This window comes from Prunus avium, chromosome 5 (assembly GCF_965620075.1).
Source record: "Prunus avium chromosome 5, drPruAviu1.hap1.1, whole genome shotgun sequence".
Taxonomy (NCBI): domain Eukaryota; kingdom Viridiplantae; phylum Streptophyta; class Magnoliopsida; order Rosales; family Rosaceae; genus Prunus; species Prunus avium.
In genome coordinates this window covers 29027036-29044755 of record NC_142288.1, presented here as the reverse complement: position 1 = coordinate 29044755, position 17720 = coordinate 29027036, and the positions used below count along the sequence as shown (strand labels likewise).

The window sequence follows — 17720 nt, the reverse complement described above, 5'->3', positions numbered from 1 at the left end:
ACTGCTGCTGCTGTACAACATAAAATACAACCCCTGCCCTGCTACTTTAGAAAAAGATTACATCTTTAATGATTTCACCATATAAAGAGGAGAGGGTTTCCCGTGCAATATGAAATTTCCTCAAAATGGACCCCACAGTTCTCTTCCTACTGGCTACAAAATCTGACAACATTTTGACCGTTACATTAGGTCATTCAAAATTTTCAAATGCAATACCCTTAACAGCCTTCCATTGTTTGCTTCTTCCACCCAATTAAGCCAAAAAGTTCAAACTAAATCAATACAGCAAGAAGCAGAATCTGGAGTGGAAGTAGCAACTACCTTCAAAACTGACACTACCTACCGTTGATGTCCCTCAATCTAACGGCTCAAAGACCCTCCAAAGTTAATACCCAAATCACAATCTTGATCTTCCCTCTATTTCCATTTCCGCTGTTCACCTATTCACTCTTCAACAGTGGCATTCAATTGATTTCCAAGGCAAAGTTTTGAACTTTCTGGCATTTTTAGCAGTTTCTTCGATTGGGTCGGCGTTGAAAATTTTCTGGGCATGTTTGGATAGTGAGAAAATCATAGGATGCCTGTCTCAACTCGATCTCAAATCAACCAAGGGCAAAATGAACCAAACCCTTTGGAGAGTAGCAAACCCAGGTCAGATCAAGAACAAAACCATGCGAATTTTCCACTGAGAAACCCCCACCATGGCTTGAAAGAAAAGATGAAAGCTTTAACTCAGCTCTATGAGAAGCAAAAGCAGGCCTCGGCAGCTCTCAGGAACCAGTCTTCAAAAACCGATCAGGAGCTGCGGTTCACAACTCACCCGAGCGTCGAGCTTCTTGGTTCTTGTAAAAAAGAAGAGAAAGAATCGAAGCCTAGCCATGTGATGCGAGAGAACAACAACACAATGCACAACTCCACCATTACAAGAACTTATGTTCTGCCTCAACCACCAACCCATGACGCCAAGGAGAATGTAGTGGGCGGCAATGACAAAATTCTCAGCTTTACTTCGTGCCCGAGAAAGGCCAAGGCTTCTACTGCAGTAGCACGGAGGCTCTCAATGGGAGGTCACGTGCCGCAGCCGGAGTCTAAAGGGGCGGAGGGAACTAAGAATGTTCCAGAATCGGAGACCACTTCGGCTTCAGAGAAACACACAAGTCGGATTCTTGTGTTTGTGAGGCTCAGGCCGATGGCCAAGAAGGAGAAGGAAGTGGGTTCTCGGTGCTGTGTTCGAATTGTGAACAGGCGTGACGTTTATCTCACGGAGTTTGCGAACGAGAACGATTATCTGAGGCTGAAGCGTCTTCGAGGACGACATTTCACCTTCGATGCTTCTTTCCCAGATACCACTTCTCAACAAGAAGTTTATTCCACCACGTGAGTTTTTGTTTAATTGTATATCAATGATTTATTGGACCTTTTAATACTCGTCTGATGAAACTTTATATAATTCTTGTAATTGTTTTGCATTTTTCCTTCTTGACTTGTTCTTTAATACTCATCCAATAAATCATTTCTTGTTTTGCGTTGTTCTAGTTTTGTATTGTTCCTTTCTCTCTGCTTGAAAATGTTCGATCTTTGCACATAAACTTCAGCTTCAATTATGCATTCAAATTCTTCATTACCGTCTTAATTGTGTTGGTTTGTTTCATTTTTCCTGTTTGTCTGTTGAGGAAAAAGAAAAACAAGGAGAAGTAAGGTTCTTATTGTGTTGGATCACAAGAAATGGAAAACATTCTACAACTAAGCTGATGGTAGTTTTGTTTCAATATAGCTGTGAGTTTGGTTTCTTGGGGTCTTGAATTGATAAATCACTTTTCCAATACCTTTGTCATCAACCAAACAGAAAGAGTAATTGCCATGAAAGAATTGCTGCTAATGTTGTTTATCTCAGTAGAGCTGAAACTGTCTCCTTTTTGCGAATCATTGTGTGGTTTCCATAAACATTCACTAACCTGGTGTACCCCGTCTAAGTTTTCAGTACGGCAGAGCTTGTGGAAGCAGTTCTGCAGGGAAGGAATGGATCAGTCTTCTGCTATGGTGCTACAGGAGCTGGAAAAACATACACAATGCTAGGCACGCTGGAGAATCCGGGAGTTATGGTTTTGGCAATCAAGGACCTCTTTACCAAGATAAGGAAGAGGAGCTGTGATGGAAACCATGTGGTTCATCTGTCCTATCTTGAGGTCTATAATGAAAGTGTCAGAGATTTGCTCTCTCCTGGAAGGCCTCTGGTACTTAGAGAAGACAAACAGGTCTACCTCTTATCTTGTATCTTACATTACTTTACTTACAACCATTCACAAGAAAAGAAAACTAAGTTACCAAATTTTCTGTAAGAGTTATAATAATGTCACAAACAGAAGTTGTACACTACAAATGTTTTACCAACTTAGAAAATGTGACTGCCTTTTCAGAAATGGAATTCTTATCTCTAAGATAAAATGATGTTTATCAAGATCACGCTTTATTTGTTTGCTGTGTGTTTGCCAAAATATGCAGAGGGGAAAATCTAAGAGCAATGTAGCTTATTACTTTGAAACTAGCTGCATCATTTCACCCAAAACATACTTTTTCCATATGCATCTCATTTGTTTTATGTGGTAAAGCTTCTGATTATGGAAAGCTTAGTTGTTAGTGCCAGTTAATTAAACTAAGTTTAATTATAAGTAAAAGTATATGGCATTTATTTCTCATCCTAAGATGTTAGTGTTTAAACAATATTCGTTCAAATGTATTACAGGGGATAGTGGCAGCCGGACTTACACAATACAGAGCTTATTCCACCGATGAAGTAATTTCTTACTATCTTTTCTGATGATTTTAAAGATTAGATGCTTTGTTTGGGAGTTAATCTGTTGTTTGGTCTATCTTTGGGTTTGTGGCAGGTCATGGCATTGCTTCAGCAGGGAAACCAAAACCGAACTACTGAACCAACTCGCGCTAATGAAACTTCCTCACGGTCCCATGCTATTTTGCAGGTAACAATAGAGATAGGCTTTTGAATGAAACTTCCTCAGTTTCTTTCTATCTTTCTAATTTGCTCTCCTTCTATATCCAGGTTGTGATTGAATACCGGGTAAAAGATGCTTCCATGAATGTGGTCAACCGAATTGGCAAGCTCTCACTTATTGATCTTGCCGGGTCAGAGAGAGCCCTTGCCACGGATCAGAGGACAGTTAGATCTCTCGAGGGTGCCAACATAAATCGGTCACTCCTTGCACTTAGCAGCTGTATCAATGCTCTAGTGGAGGGGAAGAAACACATACCTTATCGGAATTCAAAGTTGACCCAACTTCTCAAAGATTCTTTAGGAGGAGCTTGTAACACTGTGATGATTGCTAATATCAGCCCATGTAATCTCTCCTTTGGTGAAACCCAAAACACTCTTCATTGGGCTGATCGAGCAAAGGAAATTAGGACAAAGGTCAATCCTCCTAACTTTTGTTTTTCAACTACCATTCTTTATTTGTAGCCCATCTGAGAGCGTTGTGTCAGTAGTATTTTGCAAGTTGTGTTGAAATGTCAAGACTTGAATAATTCTCTGACTATCTAGACTCATGGCATATGATGTTGCATGTCTTTCGCTTAACAGGCATTGGTTTCTATCTTCCCCAAAGTTTCATGCTTTCTATCAGTTACAAAATTTAGGCGAAAACTTTCATGGTAACTCCACTATGGCAACTCTAAATATTGTTTCTTTCCTTGCCATCTTTCACAATCGCAGGCGTGTGAGGTGAACGAGGAAGTACTGCAAGTACCTGAATCTGATACTGATCAGGCCAAGCTATTACTTGAACTACAGAAAGAGAATCGTGAACTGCGAGTACAACTAGCACATCAGCAACAGAAGTTATTAGTTATACAAGCACAATCCTTGGCTGCAAATGCCTCTCCAACCCCTTCTTCAGTTACATCTCTTTTGACTCCTCCAACTTCTGCCCAACCAAATGAGAAGCGGAAACCCAGACCCTCTTTCTTGACTAGGAATTGTTTCACACCAGAATCCAAGAAAAAAGGTGCTGAGGAAGCAGTTAGAGAGCTTCGTAAGACTGTAAAGGCATTGGAAGCAGAAATAGAGAAGATGAAGAAAGATCACACTTCACATCTAAAGCAGAAGGATGATCTCATTCGTGAGCTTTCACGGAAAAGTGAAAAAACACCAGGAGCAGCAGGGAGGGAGGGGGGGACAAAGAGGATAGTTACAAGGGCTAGCTTGAGACCACAGGAGCCAAGGACTAGCTTGAGACCACAGGAGCCAAGCACTGGTGAGCTGAAGAGCCCGAGTCACCGTTTTAGGTCACCAGTCCCAACGGCTAAAAAACGAAGCTTTTGGGACATAACTACGGCAAACAGCCCATCAGTAGCTACACTAAATGGAAGAAAAACTAGAAGCCATGTCATTTCTGAACCTGCTGGAGCTCCCTCCATGCTTCTTCAGGTAATCCAACTGTTCCCATTGTCTTTCCTTCGCTTCTTTTTGATTAATGTGTATGGTATAAATGAATCACACACATATGAAACTTCTAAGAAATAGTTAAGAGGCACTTCTCACTAAAATCTCTTCCCCCTGAAAGTCCCGTGGCCCCTCTCTCTCTTTAATCATTTATGTATAAGTTTCTTAGTCATGTAACTGATGCAGCTTGCATATCCATGTTTCTGGTTTGTGATATTTTTTGGACCGCACATCATCAATTGCACCATTCAGCCAGGTTTTGCACGACAACAGCCTGAGCATTGGAAGTAACATTGGACAAACAGGAAGAAAGGGAGAAATAGCTACTTAGAGCTGTCTGGAAAATGGAAAGATTGTGGCATTCTGGCTAAAGTGCTTCCTACCAACATTTTCTCTACCCAACGTGGAGGAAAGATTATTACTTTGTAGGCAGTGCTGCTGTTACTTGTATGCAATGTGATCAACCAACCCCCACAATGGAGTCTGAGTTGTCAATTACGTTATTCTTTCCTCATACGATTTCATTTGTGGAGTCAGCAGAAGATATTCCAGAAGTTCTCTTCAGAATTATGCATATTATTTATTCCATTTAAAGATCACAGTAAAGTTAATAATTTGTGCTTGTATATTTTAAGAACTGAGAAATAAGTACTATAAATTTTCCCTTCCTAGCATTTTTTTATATATAAAAAAGGTTTATTAATTATTGCTAAAAACAGAAGGCATATACATCATTCTTGATGAATTACAGAGAAAGATTCAAAAATGCAAAACCACCAGCCATTTCTACGCTGCATGAAATATCTTCGCATCGCTAACGACAACGAACGAATATACAGTAATAAATACAGTGCCACTGAAAGAAAGATAAGCTGATGAACAAAATTCAACCATCATGTAGGCAACAATGGAAAGAGTTTGCAGATGATGTTTAATGCAGTGCAATTATTTGCATGGATCAAAGTAGGCCTGCATATAGTCAGTGCACTCCCTTTTTCTTTTCCATTTCCCTCTGAAAGTCTTAAGATTATCAACACTAAAACTATGATGATGATGATGATGATGATGATGATGATGATCCAACCCCATTATGTATGGAAATACCAAATAAGGCCACTACTACAGCACCACTTGATTCAAAAAGCCAATCCACTACTTCTAGTGCGGGCCTGCAGTCTGCTTATATTAATTAATCCCATAATTGACTTCTAATTGCAAGTATTATCAGATAATGCGTCCACTTGTCCAATTAAGGAAAAAGATATATGGGTGCGCAAAGAAAAGTTGTTTCTACATTTCAGGCCCTGGCCTTAAGTGTCTGAGCAGCTCTTCCACTTCCAGCACGGGGCTCAGCCTTTAACTGGCCCCCCTCCCCCATAACAGCAGCTTCTAGCTCCTAACTAAGGCCAAATTAACAGTGTTGCATCAAAACATATCCATATATGCATGTTTTGTACGGTGTAAAGATTCAACTTCATTCCTCCTCCTATGTGTGTGTATAAAATATGCCCAAGTTTCCTTTTTTGGGTTTTGTTTATTACAATTACTACACCTGAGTGCTGAAGAAGGGCTAAGGTGGTCGTATTTATTGGAATAATAATTGTATAAAGCAGTGGCCTAGCTAGCTAACTTTATGTACAGCCAGCCACCAACTTTTGAATCCTTTGAAAGAATGATGAGTGGATGATCAAAATGAACCTTGGTTTCTGTGATAAGATAATCCTTTGAGGCCTGTAGGGAATGGTTTTTGTCCCAGCTGTAACACATAGCATTTTTAAAAGAGGCGTCTGGCTCTCTCTCCTCCCCATTCTTTTCATTGCAGTTGCAGAGAGAAGAAACAAAAGGCATACTTGAAAGCCTTGAAACCAGGAGAGAGAGAGAGAGAGAGAGAGAGAGAGAGAGAGTTCATTTCAATATTGCATATCACTGATTTAAATTCACAACTGAACTGATAGGTTATTATACTTTAAGTGGCCTAAGCCTAACCGTAAAAAAGGGGAAGCCACATTAACACATTACTGAAGAGAATGTAACAGGGGTCATTTAAATTCAGCAGGGAATCAAATGCCAAGGTAGAAAAGCAGTCAACAAGTTTACATTCAGAACCAAAAATTAAAGGGATTAAAGAAGAAAAGAAAAAAGCAGTCAATCATAAGAAAAGCCAAATTCTGCTGTCAGGAATTGGATTTGGGTTTTCCTTTTAATATTTTGCTTTTGATGACTTCTATGACTACTTCAGTAAATTTATCTTGGGATCATTCTCACACAAAATTATATATCAAAAGCAATGATTGGAAATTGAAATAGCCTATACTTTTAGACCAAATGCCCAAATCTTATGGGAAGAATGTGTATGAATGAACGTTAATGCAAAAAAAAAAGGATCCAAGCTTAAACAGGGAAAGGGAATTATTAGTAAAGCAAAAACAGACACCAAAACCTATCATTGAAGTTATCCCACATATCAGAAAGAGAAAAGAAATTGCACCCCACACAGACAAAAGAAAAAAAGAAAATTGCATCTTTGCGTCATAAATCTTTTCCCTTTTGGCTATATGCATTTGCAGCCATCTTGTGATCTAAGAACAAGGTTTCATTACATGGACAGAGAGGGGGGAAAAAACCAGTTTGTGTTTTTGCATATTGATCTCATATGAGTTTCCATAATTACCATAAACATTTTTGGTTATCCAGGAAGTAGCTTGTGCTTTTACCAAAAGCACTTTTGGTTATGCAGAGGATGGGCTTCCAAATAGCAAAGAAATCATTGTACTCATCTACTGTACCAAGAGAACAGAATCATAAGAGACAAGGGTCCATTCCCTTTCTCTGTTCAGCTTACCTGCTGGCTTAACTATATTGGCTGAGAATTCAATTTAGACTTTCTTCCTTAGTGAAAGAAAACTCTTTCTCAGCATTAACTTGAGATAAGCCATTATTTGAAAAGCAGAGGAAATTAACCCAAAAAAATGCAAAGAGGACACAATCATGATTGCATTAGCATCCTTGTCTCATCATCACTTAATTAAGGATTGGAAAAAGCTATACATATACACCTTCATGACCCCCCCACCTACCATCATGTGTATTGCCCCCCCACCTAAACTAACAAAATATGAAAATACATTAAGCCCACTAAACCATTTTCTCCAAATATACCAAAACAGAAAATAAAAATAAATAGAAAAAAGAACAAAGAAAACTACTTGGAGAGAACTAGGCCTCCAATTCCTAAATTGAAGAGCAAAACAAGTATCCCCATCAGCTTACTCTTCAAAAATGGAAGCACATAGTGGAATTAGACTCGAAGCAAATAGATACTGAGTTCAGGAGCTCCATTGCTATCAGGGTTCATCATGTAGAAGGCCTCAGAGTCTCTGGATCCAACAACTCTCTCAAACTTGGCCCTCATGTACATGAGTTCACCATCGGACCCATCTTCAGCTTCATTCCCTGCAGCAGCTGGCAAAACACCAGCCCCCATTGAAATTGGCTCCACAGCTTTCAGCACCTTCCACTCCTTGGGCCCACATTCTCTTCTGCTTGCAAAACCATACTTCTTGCCGTTGCAAAATGTTCTCCACACAGGCTCTTCTAGCAGCCTCAGAGCTTTGTCTTTCTTTTTCATTTCTTCTTTGTCTTTGTCACACTCCAAGGCAATTCTAACGAGCCCGGATGCCATTTCTCGAACCAACCCACTGATTGGAGTGGCAAGCTCGATCAAAAAGGCTGGTTGTGAATTTGGGTCCCTCTGGAATGCGAAATGTACATGACCACGCCTAGAGCCGAAAAGGGTGCCTACCACTCGGGGTCCAAGCCCGAGTGGTAGGCTCGAACGGTTCTTACCGAAGGCGGTGAGAACCGAACGGAGCCTGGACACTGCAGCTGCCTGAAGTTTCCTCCTTGGAAGTTGATGAGCTGCTGCTGCTGCTGCCACATGGCCATGTTGTGGTTTGGGATGATGATCATGCTCTGTGTTCTTCTCTTCCTCATGATCAGTTGTTTTTGAGGAGGATGAGGACTTGAAGCTTGGAAGCGCTACATGATCATCATCTTCAGTACCAACCTTGTTTGTCCAGTGGAAGTGTCTCTTGGAGGAAGAGTCTTGCAAGGTCCTTGCCATGCTCACTGTCTTCATATGAGAAAAGCAATCAATGGCAGAGGCAGTCCTTAAAGATGGTTTGGTGGGTAGAGAGAGAAAGAGAGAGAAAGAAAGAAAGGATTCTGGTCTCTTGTCTTTTAAGTTTTATTGATATGTGGGGCTTTCATTAATTCTTTGTTTCTAGCCCTTTTGTTGTAGCCCAAGAGAATCCTGACAAAAGAAACATAGGCGGACCCACCAACTGAATGAGGAAATGAGAAAACAGAGAGAGAGAGAAAGAGATTTCATTTTGAAATAGAAAAGAAAGGAATCTGAGGAGACAATGTGTTTGTTATTTCACTTTCTAGTGGGGTACTACCCAGGGAGGAGGAGGAGGAGGAGGAGAGTTGCTTGACTGACTCTTTTGACTTGATAAAATCCCAAAACAAAAAACGGTAAAGATCAAGAGATGGCAAACCAGAGCCCAACACAAACACAAACCCAAAGCAGTCCACAAATCACAAGTCACAAGTCACAACATGCCCTTCCATTTCCATAGCCATGTCGTCGACTTTTACTGCATAAGAAGAGGTGTTGTTGGTATCGGAAACCCTGAATTCTCATGGGCTATGTTGGGTGCAGAGTCTACAACTTCACCACCTACCTGCAAAGTGACACCTCAATGTTTGTGGGGACCCAACCCAACCATGCCTTCTTTATTCTTTGTCAAATCCTTTAACACCACTGAAGCATCACTTTCCTTCCTGGTGAGACCTGTAAACCCCTCTCTCAAGATAAGGTGGCCTTACCACATCAGTTGGTATTTTTATGAGTTTCTATGAGGAATGATTTTCGGAGGGCAGCTTACTTTTGTAAGCAATCGCATGCCGTCAACATGCAATTTTCCATGTTTTTGTGAAAGCCAACCAAAAACACAAATACAACAATAGTCACTGTGCTAATGCAATCTCGATTGAGAAACAGAACAGAGAACACAACTCGTTTTCCAAACTGCAACTAAATAAACCCAAATAATTACATACAATTGGGCACCAGGGTTTGGTTGGACAAACTCTTACTAATTACATTAACTTATAGACAAGGATCCATAACGAGCATACAACTTAAAGTGCATATTGGCATAGGCCAGCACACTAGTCAATGGTTTTCTTTGTACATAATAAGCCACATTAGAAGCACAAATGGACGATGAGTCAAGGACGATTGCCTACGATAATTCAAGAAAAATAAAGATCCTACAGTTAGCTCTCTAAACTTTGTTCAGGGTCTGGTTGCTTGGGCACAGTGGCTCCGCCGTTCATTCTAGCACGTGCCTCTGCAAACATCCTCTGCTGCTCAGCCAAGGCTTCTTCCTCTGTCATCTCGGCTCCATTGCCCCATTTCACACTTTTTGCCACGTCATGCTGGAAGGAATTTCACTTTCATCAGTACAAGTTTATGCGGCAAGTTCACCATTACTTGACAATTTAAAATAAAAATATGTGAACTAGTTGACTTGTGTATGTGCATCCATAAGCGTGTATAAGAGAAAGAGGTAACTGGCGTTTAAACCAACTGCACAAAGGGTCAATTCCCTAACTATCAAGGTTCAACTGAACTGGAACCATCTTGTTTTAAGTTTTAACATAACTTGTATGAGGAACATAGAAAGCATAACATGGTGAACAATTACCATAGTCTCAAGCTTGTGTTGTTCATATGCTGAATAAACTTCCTCAATGTAATCGCTAAACCCAAGAACCTGATAACACAGAATAGAATGAATGTCATAATGCAGCCATTATTGAACATGTACAATGTATACAGACATTTTTGGTCATCGACAGTAATGACAATATTGACCAATTATATGCACAAATAACTGATTACACTTCCAGGCTTATTGACAAATATGCACTTCTTTCAAGGACCCACATAGATCAATGAGACAATAACTATCATGATAGAAAACATGAACTTCACTTAGATAAAGCCTACAAGTAAAACGATACAAATGTATGCATAAACCGATAGACATACTGATAAACCACAATATGAAAGTGCAGATGCACCATGGACAAAAACAATTTAAGACAACAAATGAGACCACAGAAAAAACAAGAACCAAATTAGAAATTGAACAATATGCTCAAATGTGTTGGTCAAAAACCTGTAAAGCCTTGAGTACATGCTCAGGTGCTATTGTTCTTTTCTCCTCTCTGCTACAAACTTCATTAGACTCTGATGAGATGAGATTTATAAACTCTGCAAAGGCATGACATAAGCAATGAAGGTTTCCTTCAGTAATGAAAATAAATAAAACATCCTTAAAAAAACTAGCATACTTAGTAGACAACAGTACAAAACAAAAAGTTGTGGGCAAAGAGAGGAGTTCCAACAGCCATAACTGATAATAAAAATTCCTCAAAATCCGAAAAGTAACTGTATTTTAATTTTGATTCAAACTTATGTACTGAATCCGCAATGCATTTTGTTGTGCATTCACTGAAACAACCATGTTTAACTTGCAGAACATGCTATTGACCAAAAGATATGCAGATAAGGGTTTAGACTATACAGAAACCAAGATGCAAAAATAGATGCATTGACAACAACAAAACTCGAGCCAGTTTGGATTAACACAGAATAACAATCTACCTGTGTGCTTGAATGCATACAAATGTAAAAGATAAACTAAAGCTAAACTACTTATATATACTCACCTACACAACACTCAATCAAAAGATCTTGAGCATCTCTTGCAACACGGACATCTGGCGGCAACATCTCTTTAATAATCTTGGTCATGGTTGCTGGAAATGAACATCAATAAATTTTTTAGCAAATTTTTTAAGAAGTTATCCTTTGACATACTTCCATTCCATAAGAAATATTTTTAAGCAATATCACGAAGACAAAGCAAATATCGTAGTAAAACCAGTAAAAAAGCTATTGGTAGTCAATATTGTGTACAAAACAGCATAAGATGTGCCTACAGGGAATTCAAGGACACAAAGAAACCATGAAAAGCCAGAATCAGGGATGATAAAAGTACAGATAATATGATGAAGTGAGAGAGGTGAATGGTTATAAGGACATAACATATGATCAGAATGAGTAAATAAAAAATAACTTTTGCCAGTGCCAAGCCCTGGTGCAACTATTCTGCACAACTACATGCAAAGTAGAGAAAGAAAACATACGGGTAAAGGTTTTCATTCATCCTAAAGAAACCTAAATTAGCAACCCCAAATTAATAAATCAATTTATCACCACAAAATAAGTACAGCGGCAAACTCACTGAAAATCACCTAAGGATTCAATAACAGTGATAATCCCCCAGACCCTATGGCAACCGATGTTGCCAAAATCGATCTATAACAAAACTCAAAGGCAATTGCTGAACTTCACAGGGGGAAACAACATCAAATCTAACAAATTTCATGGAATGGATAAACATAACAACAATAATAAACCCAAAAAAAAAACCCCTAAAATAAGAATCTACCTTTCGGAAGCGAAGCATCTTCCTTTGACTTCCCGATGATGTCCATCGGCTCCATCCTAAACCTGCGTCAACCATTAACCCAAAAATAAATATATACGTATACGCGTATATACAAGAACTTTATATATGAGAGAAACAAAAATTACAGATCTGAAGCTCTCGCAAAATCGAAAGGACTCACCGGATAACTCAGTCGAATCGGAGAGAGAGCGTGAATCTGAAGGCGTAGGCCGACGAATCAACCGATTGACGATCTGAGTTGCAGGAAGATCACGAAGAGGGGCATGGTTGATATATGGATTTATCAGGGAAGGGCATGCTTCATTGGTTCTTCAGGATAAGAAAGCCAGATCTCGCTCGCAGGCGATTAGGGCAAACAAGCCCCCTAAAGCGCGTTGAATATTACAAAGTACACCACGCGCTGATTTTAGGCGTTGTTGAGGGAGTTTTCGACATCCGTGTTTTCACGTATAAGTGGTTGTGGGTGTTGTGCACGTGGGGTAGGGGCGCGTCGAGGTATGGATCGTTCTCTTTCTTTTAATAAGGGGCGAGATGTGAGTTAGTGAGAGAGTTCTTCTTTCATCTTCGAAGCGTTCGATGAGAAGACTCAAAACAGCCAATCAATTGATAGAATCCCCAAACAAAACAATTTACAATTTGGTTAACGGTGCCAGGAAATTCTAAGGAGTTGTTTGTGCATGTTTACTAATTAGGAATTGGGATAAACAAGAATCGGAGTATTTATAGTTTAAGTAGAAATCGGGTTAATTAGGAATCAGAGTAAAGCATTTTAATTAAAATATTTTATAATTGTCAAGAATCACAATGAAAACAAAACAAATTCTTATTAAAATCGTTTACTATTGTTAGGAATTGAAATCAAAACCAGTTTGATTACCAAAATGCCCCTATAAAATAAATTCAAATTGTTCAACTACTTACACAATTTTTCAAATGATAATTTTTTTTGCTTTAAACGAAAAAAATTACATAGAACACATGACAAAAGTTCTCTAATCTTTTTTTTTGTTTATTTAAGTTCTCTAATCTAATAATAAACCTTTTTTAAAAAATCAACTTTTTATATAGTAATAATAAATCCAATTTAATATATGTAAAAATAACCATATTTTAAAAGTTTAATTATTTCCTAGTATATCTAAATATATAGAATTAAACCATGAGATGTGGTGTGGTGGTAGCTCACCTCATTCCTTAACCATGAGGTTGGGGGTTCGATCCCCGCCCATGGGAATGGAGCGCATTTCGTGGCCAGCCGTTTACCTCCATTGGGAGAGCTCCCGCGGCGAAAGGGATTAGTCACTGCTGTCGGCGGTGGATACCCTTGGGTCTCACCTAAAAAATATATAGAATTAAGTTAATATATTTATGTTCAAAGAAAATGGCATCAACTTGTTGGTTTTTTTTTTGGGTTAGTTTTTTGGTGTTTTCACAAAATATATTAGGGTAATTTAGGTAGAAAAAAGTTCACTCTGATTCATCCATGCCCAATACCACTTTCCCCATCCAAAATGTCATTACCCCTATATCAGGAATCAATATCATGATTACATGTAGGCCCTGCATCACTTTTCATTCACAACATGCAAGTAAATAAAGGAATGGTTAGGAATAGGATTCCCTTTCCATGTAAGTAAGCATGGCCAGTTGGGTAACGCCAATTCATTCTTATGTAATGGGTGTGATGATATCACATGCATATCGTATAATCTACGTACTTTTGTTTGATATCCGTTCCGTGAACCAAACGGGACCCAAGGGTGTTGGATCCACAATATATGATTTTTTTTAATCTTTGTCCAACAACCTAGGCCTTCTAGCCTTTTTAGCATTTTATGAGAATGATTGACAATTTTTTCTTAGTGGCGGCAAGATGTAAACCAAATGGCAATAGAAAAGCAATTCATTTAAAACCCAAATATATATACTGGTAGTTCATCATACGTCAAAAATACATATATAGAATTAAGATTTGCGAATTATAGGAGTTCATATATCTTGGTTGATCAATTTATTACTTGTTTATACCGTATCTGACCGAGTCCTTTCGTTAAGGACAACACAAGGGAAACGGGCCCCAACCGAAGGGATGATCCATAGACTAGCTCGGCTACTAGGGCCCTTACTGGTCATCGGCAAGGAGACTAGCCCTCGGAAAGCCTACTTGCTGATATGGCTGAAAAATGGCACTTGTCATGCTACTTAAACTTCGAGGACATGTGGCGGCTCCTCAGGCGACGCCAACAGTCACACATCGAAATAATAACCTAAAGTACCTCCCACTTTTCCTCTTAGATTATCGCCTCATTGCAACAAGTAATAGTATTTTGGCACTTGTACATTTACTTTGTCAAAATACATTCATACTCCATCCTTAAGCTAAATTAGGTATCAAAGCGGCTTCTGCCGTTGCCACACATCGATGCCAAGATTTTCATCTTTGCTATCTCCCTTTGAAGATCCATTCCACACCTGCCATAAGACGCACACCAACCGAATGCATACCCACTTTTAAGTTGAATCCATTTTTGGACGTCACGTCACCACTACTCATCTAACAACAAAGGTTTTGATGTGATACTTAATGAGTATACAATATAAAGATACAAAACCTTACACCCAACACACCCGAGTCCGTGCCACTTTTGTCCTCTGTGTCGATGCCATGCCTCTCTCAAAGGACTTTTATCAAACAATTTGCCCCATACCATAATTTGCTTCATAGAGCATCAATTACTCCATTCGCCATCAAGTGGATCCGCCACTAAGAAATATGTATATTAATGGTGTTTGGTTCGCTATAATAAAATTTCATTTATTGCAATATAATTTAGGAATGCTAATCAATGAATCGACCATTCATAACTCAATAACATATTTACTTTTAAAAATAAATAAAAAAGTTTTGACAACAGGACGGGCCTTTCTTTTTATGTTTTTTTTTCTTGTTTTATGATACTAGAACATCTCCGACCCTAAGGCCATCTCCAACCCTTGAGGCCAAACCCAAAAAATCCCAAATTATTGCCCAAAACCTCTCCCAACCCAAGAAAAAAAGAGGCCAAAATTTGAGAAAACCTAAACTTGAGGTCAAATAGCAGTCTAGCTATTGCCTGAACGTAAAAAAAATTTAGTGGAGTCCACCTACTGCATTATCAACCCATGTGCAAGCAATCATCGCGGGGGCCCGCTAACCCCATGTTCTGGTTATTGAAGATGCTGCCTTGCCAAGTGTTGGCTTGTAATGATGTTATTTGTTTATATATTTTGTTTATTCTAATATTAACTTAAATAAATTATATATATTAAATCTATGCTATTTTAACGGTAAAAAAAAAATCCAACGGCTGAATTTTAAATCTAACGATCAAAATAATATTTTAACTTAATCTAAATTAGATCCAACCCCAAAACTCACCTCAAACTCTATAAATACCCACTCATTTCTCAAATAATCTACCAAAAACATTATATTTGTGGAATTCCAAAAAAAAATTTAGGTCAAATTGTTCGAAAAATTTAATTATGAAGTTATTTAAAAAGATTAAATGAAGAAAAGTTATCCATAAAAAAAAAAAATTAGACTTAAACCATTCTTAAACAATTTAATAAAGTTGAGGACTTAAAATTTGAGTCTGGAGGGTTGGGAGAAAAAACGATTTAAGTCCTGGCAAAACCCAAATAGTTACTTTTTGGAGGGGGAAAATTTGGGTTTAGCCCCAAATGGGTAGGAGAAGGCCTAAGCGTCCCAAACCTAAATTTTGGGTCCCTGAATACAACTACGTATCTATACCAAATGTGGAGAAATTTTTATATGTTCTGGATACACCACATGGCTGATGTACTATCTAATAGACGGAGGACATATGGAATTATTGTCCAACTTACTGCATTTCTTTTTATGACATGTGGCTGGCTGCATTGGGAATATTTCATACGTCATCCGTCTATTGGATGGTACACTAGCCACGTGGTGTACCTGGAACACCCAAAAATTACTCCAAAATGTGTTGGACAATTTTTCCCTCCAACCCTACATTATGTGAATTTGGGCCCATAGCTTTATTAATTGTTTAAAAACTGTTTTAACCTTAGTTGTTTTTTTTTGGGTTAACTTTCTTAAAGTTAAATTTTAATTCATCTGAAAAAAGGTAAAATTTTCATTTATATTACGGCTATTTACTTTTACAAAAAATTAGGAAAAATCGGGTATCGCCGCGCGGCTATACTATTTTTAATAAAATAAATAAGAAAAAATGGAGTATAGCCTATTTAAAAAAGGCGGTATAGCCGGGCGGCTATACTATTTATACATATTAAAAAAGGACCCTCTTAGTGCCAGGTGTCAAACAAGTAACGTCCCGCGGCTATACTATTATTTTTTTTAAAATTTGGAAAAAACGCGTATAGCGCATGGCTATACTATATTTAAAAAACATTAAAAAAACCGAGTATAACCAATCGGCGATACTATTTTTATATATTAAACAGAGGACCCGCTTAACGCCTAGGCGTTACGTGTCAAACAAGTCAAGCCGTACGGCTATACAATTTTTAAAAAAAAAATTAGAGAAAAACGAGTATAGCCGAGCGGCTAGTCTATTTTTAAAAAAAAATTAGGAAACCCGACTATACTATTTATATATATTAAAAAGAGGACCCGCGTAGTGTTAGGTGCCACGTGTCAAAACAGTAAAGCCGCCTGGCTGTACTATTTCTTTTTAAAAAAAATTTGGGAAAAACGTGTATTTCTGCATGGATATATATATATATATATTTTTAAAATTAGGAAAACCCGAGTATAACTGCGCGGCTATACTATTTTAAAATTAAAAATAACAAAAACCAAGTATAGCCACATAGATGTAAATTCATTCATAGTTAGTAAAATATGGAATGGGAAAAAATACGCGTATTAAACATGAAAAATATGTATGTACTTGTATAATGCAAGTATTGTATGTTTGCTTTTTTAAAAACGTGAACTTTACCAAGTCGTTAAGACGTGTGTAGAGAACGGATGTATTATGAAAAATACATAAGTACATGTATAATACATTATTAAATGTGAAAGTGCTAAATTGTTTATACGAGTAATAACTTTGGAAAGGTAAAAACTCAAAAGAGGACAATAGAGACTTGGGTAATGGCTTAATAGTAATGGAGAATGCTTTAAACTACTCATATCGATAAACGAAAATCAGGGAAAAAAAGGATCCCACTATATATATATATAAATAGTATACTATTGATTAAAAAAATCAAAACAAGAAAAACTCAGTAACGCCGGGCGGCTATACTATTAATACATATGAAAAAAGGACATGCTTAGCGCTTAGGCGCCACATGTCAAACAAGCAACGCCGGGCGGCTCTACCATTTAAAAAAAATTAGGGAAAAACAAGTATAGCCGACCGGCTATAACATTTTTTTTTTAAAAAATAAACCGAGGATAGCCGCGCGGCTATACTATATATTTTAAAAAGGGAACCCGCTTAGCGCCTGTATGAAAAACAGTAAAGCCGCGCGGCGATACTATTTAAAAAAAAAAATTAGGGGAACACGAGTATAGCCGCGTGGCCGTAGTATTTTTTTAAAAATTAGGAAAAACCGAGTATAGCCCAGCGGCGACACTATTTTTAAATAAAAATTAA

General features: G+C 38.1%; 3 protein-coding genes across 5 annotated transcripts; 1 reads left to right on the top strand and 2 right to left on the bottom strand.

Annotated features, from left to right (window-relative positions):
- The first annotated feature begins 222 nt into the window (after positions 1 to 222).
- LOC110754055 (ATP binding microtubule motor family protein) lies at positions 223 to 5125 on the top strand. 3 transcript variants are annotated; one of them, XM_021955053.2, is made up of 7 exons: positions 223 to 1377; positions 1982 to 2255; positions 2744 to 2794; positions 2889 to 2981; positions 3062 to 3427; positions 3728 to 4441; positions 4643 to 5125. In XM_021955053.2, the coding sequence occupies exons 1-7, from the start codon at positions 578 to 580 to the stop codon at positions 4745 to 4747; spliced, it is 2403 nt and encodes an 800-aa protein (XP_021810745.2). In that variant the 5' UTR covers positions 223 to 577; the 3' UTR covers positions 4748 to 5125. The 3 variants fall into 3 exon arrangements, with proteins under 3 accessions (XP_021810745.2, XP_088109016.1, XP_021810746.2); XM_088252890.1 differs by having other exon boundaries at positions 224 to 1377; positions 4713 to 5125; XM_021955054.2 differs by having other exon boundaries at positions 225 to 1377; positions 4709 to 5125.
- Positions 5126 to 7426: 2301 nt separating this feature from the next.
- LOC110754054 (MIZU-KUSSEI-like protein (Protein of unknown function, DUF617)) lies at positions 7427 to 8737 on the bottom strand. Its single transcript, XM_021955052.2, has one exon. The coding sequence runs from the start codon at positions 8592 to 8594 to the stop codon at positions 7755 to 7757; it is 840 nt and encodes a 279-aa protein (XP_021810744.1). The 5' UTR covers positions 8595 to 8737; the 3' UTR covers positions 7427 to 7754.
- Positions 8738 to 9491: 754 nt separating this feature from the next.
- Positions 9492 to 12463, bottom strand: NF-YB13 (nuclear factor Y, subunit B13). Its single transcript, XM_021955187.2, has 6 exons — positions 12227 to 12463; positions 12046 to 12107; positions 11261 to 11350; positions 10708 to 10802; positions 10231 to 10299; positions 9492 to 9961 (listed from the first exon to the last, which is right to left on the bottom strand). The coding sequence occupies exons 2-6, from the start codon at positions 12098 to 12100 to the stop codon at positions 9800 to 9802; spliced, it is 471 nt and encodes a 156-aa protein (XP_021810879.1). The 5' UTR covers positions 12101 to 12107; positions 12227 to 12463; the 3' UTR covers positions 9492 to 9799.
- Between the last annotated feature and the right edge of the window lie 5257 nt (positions 12464 to 17720).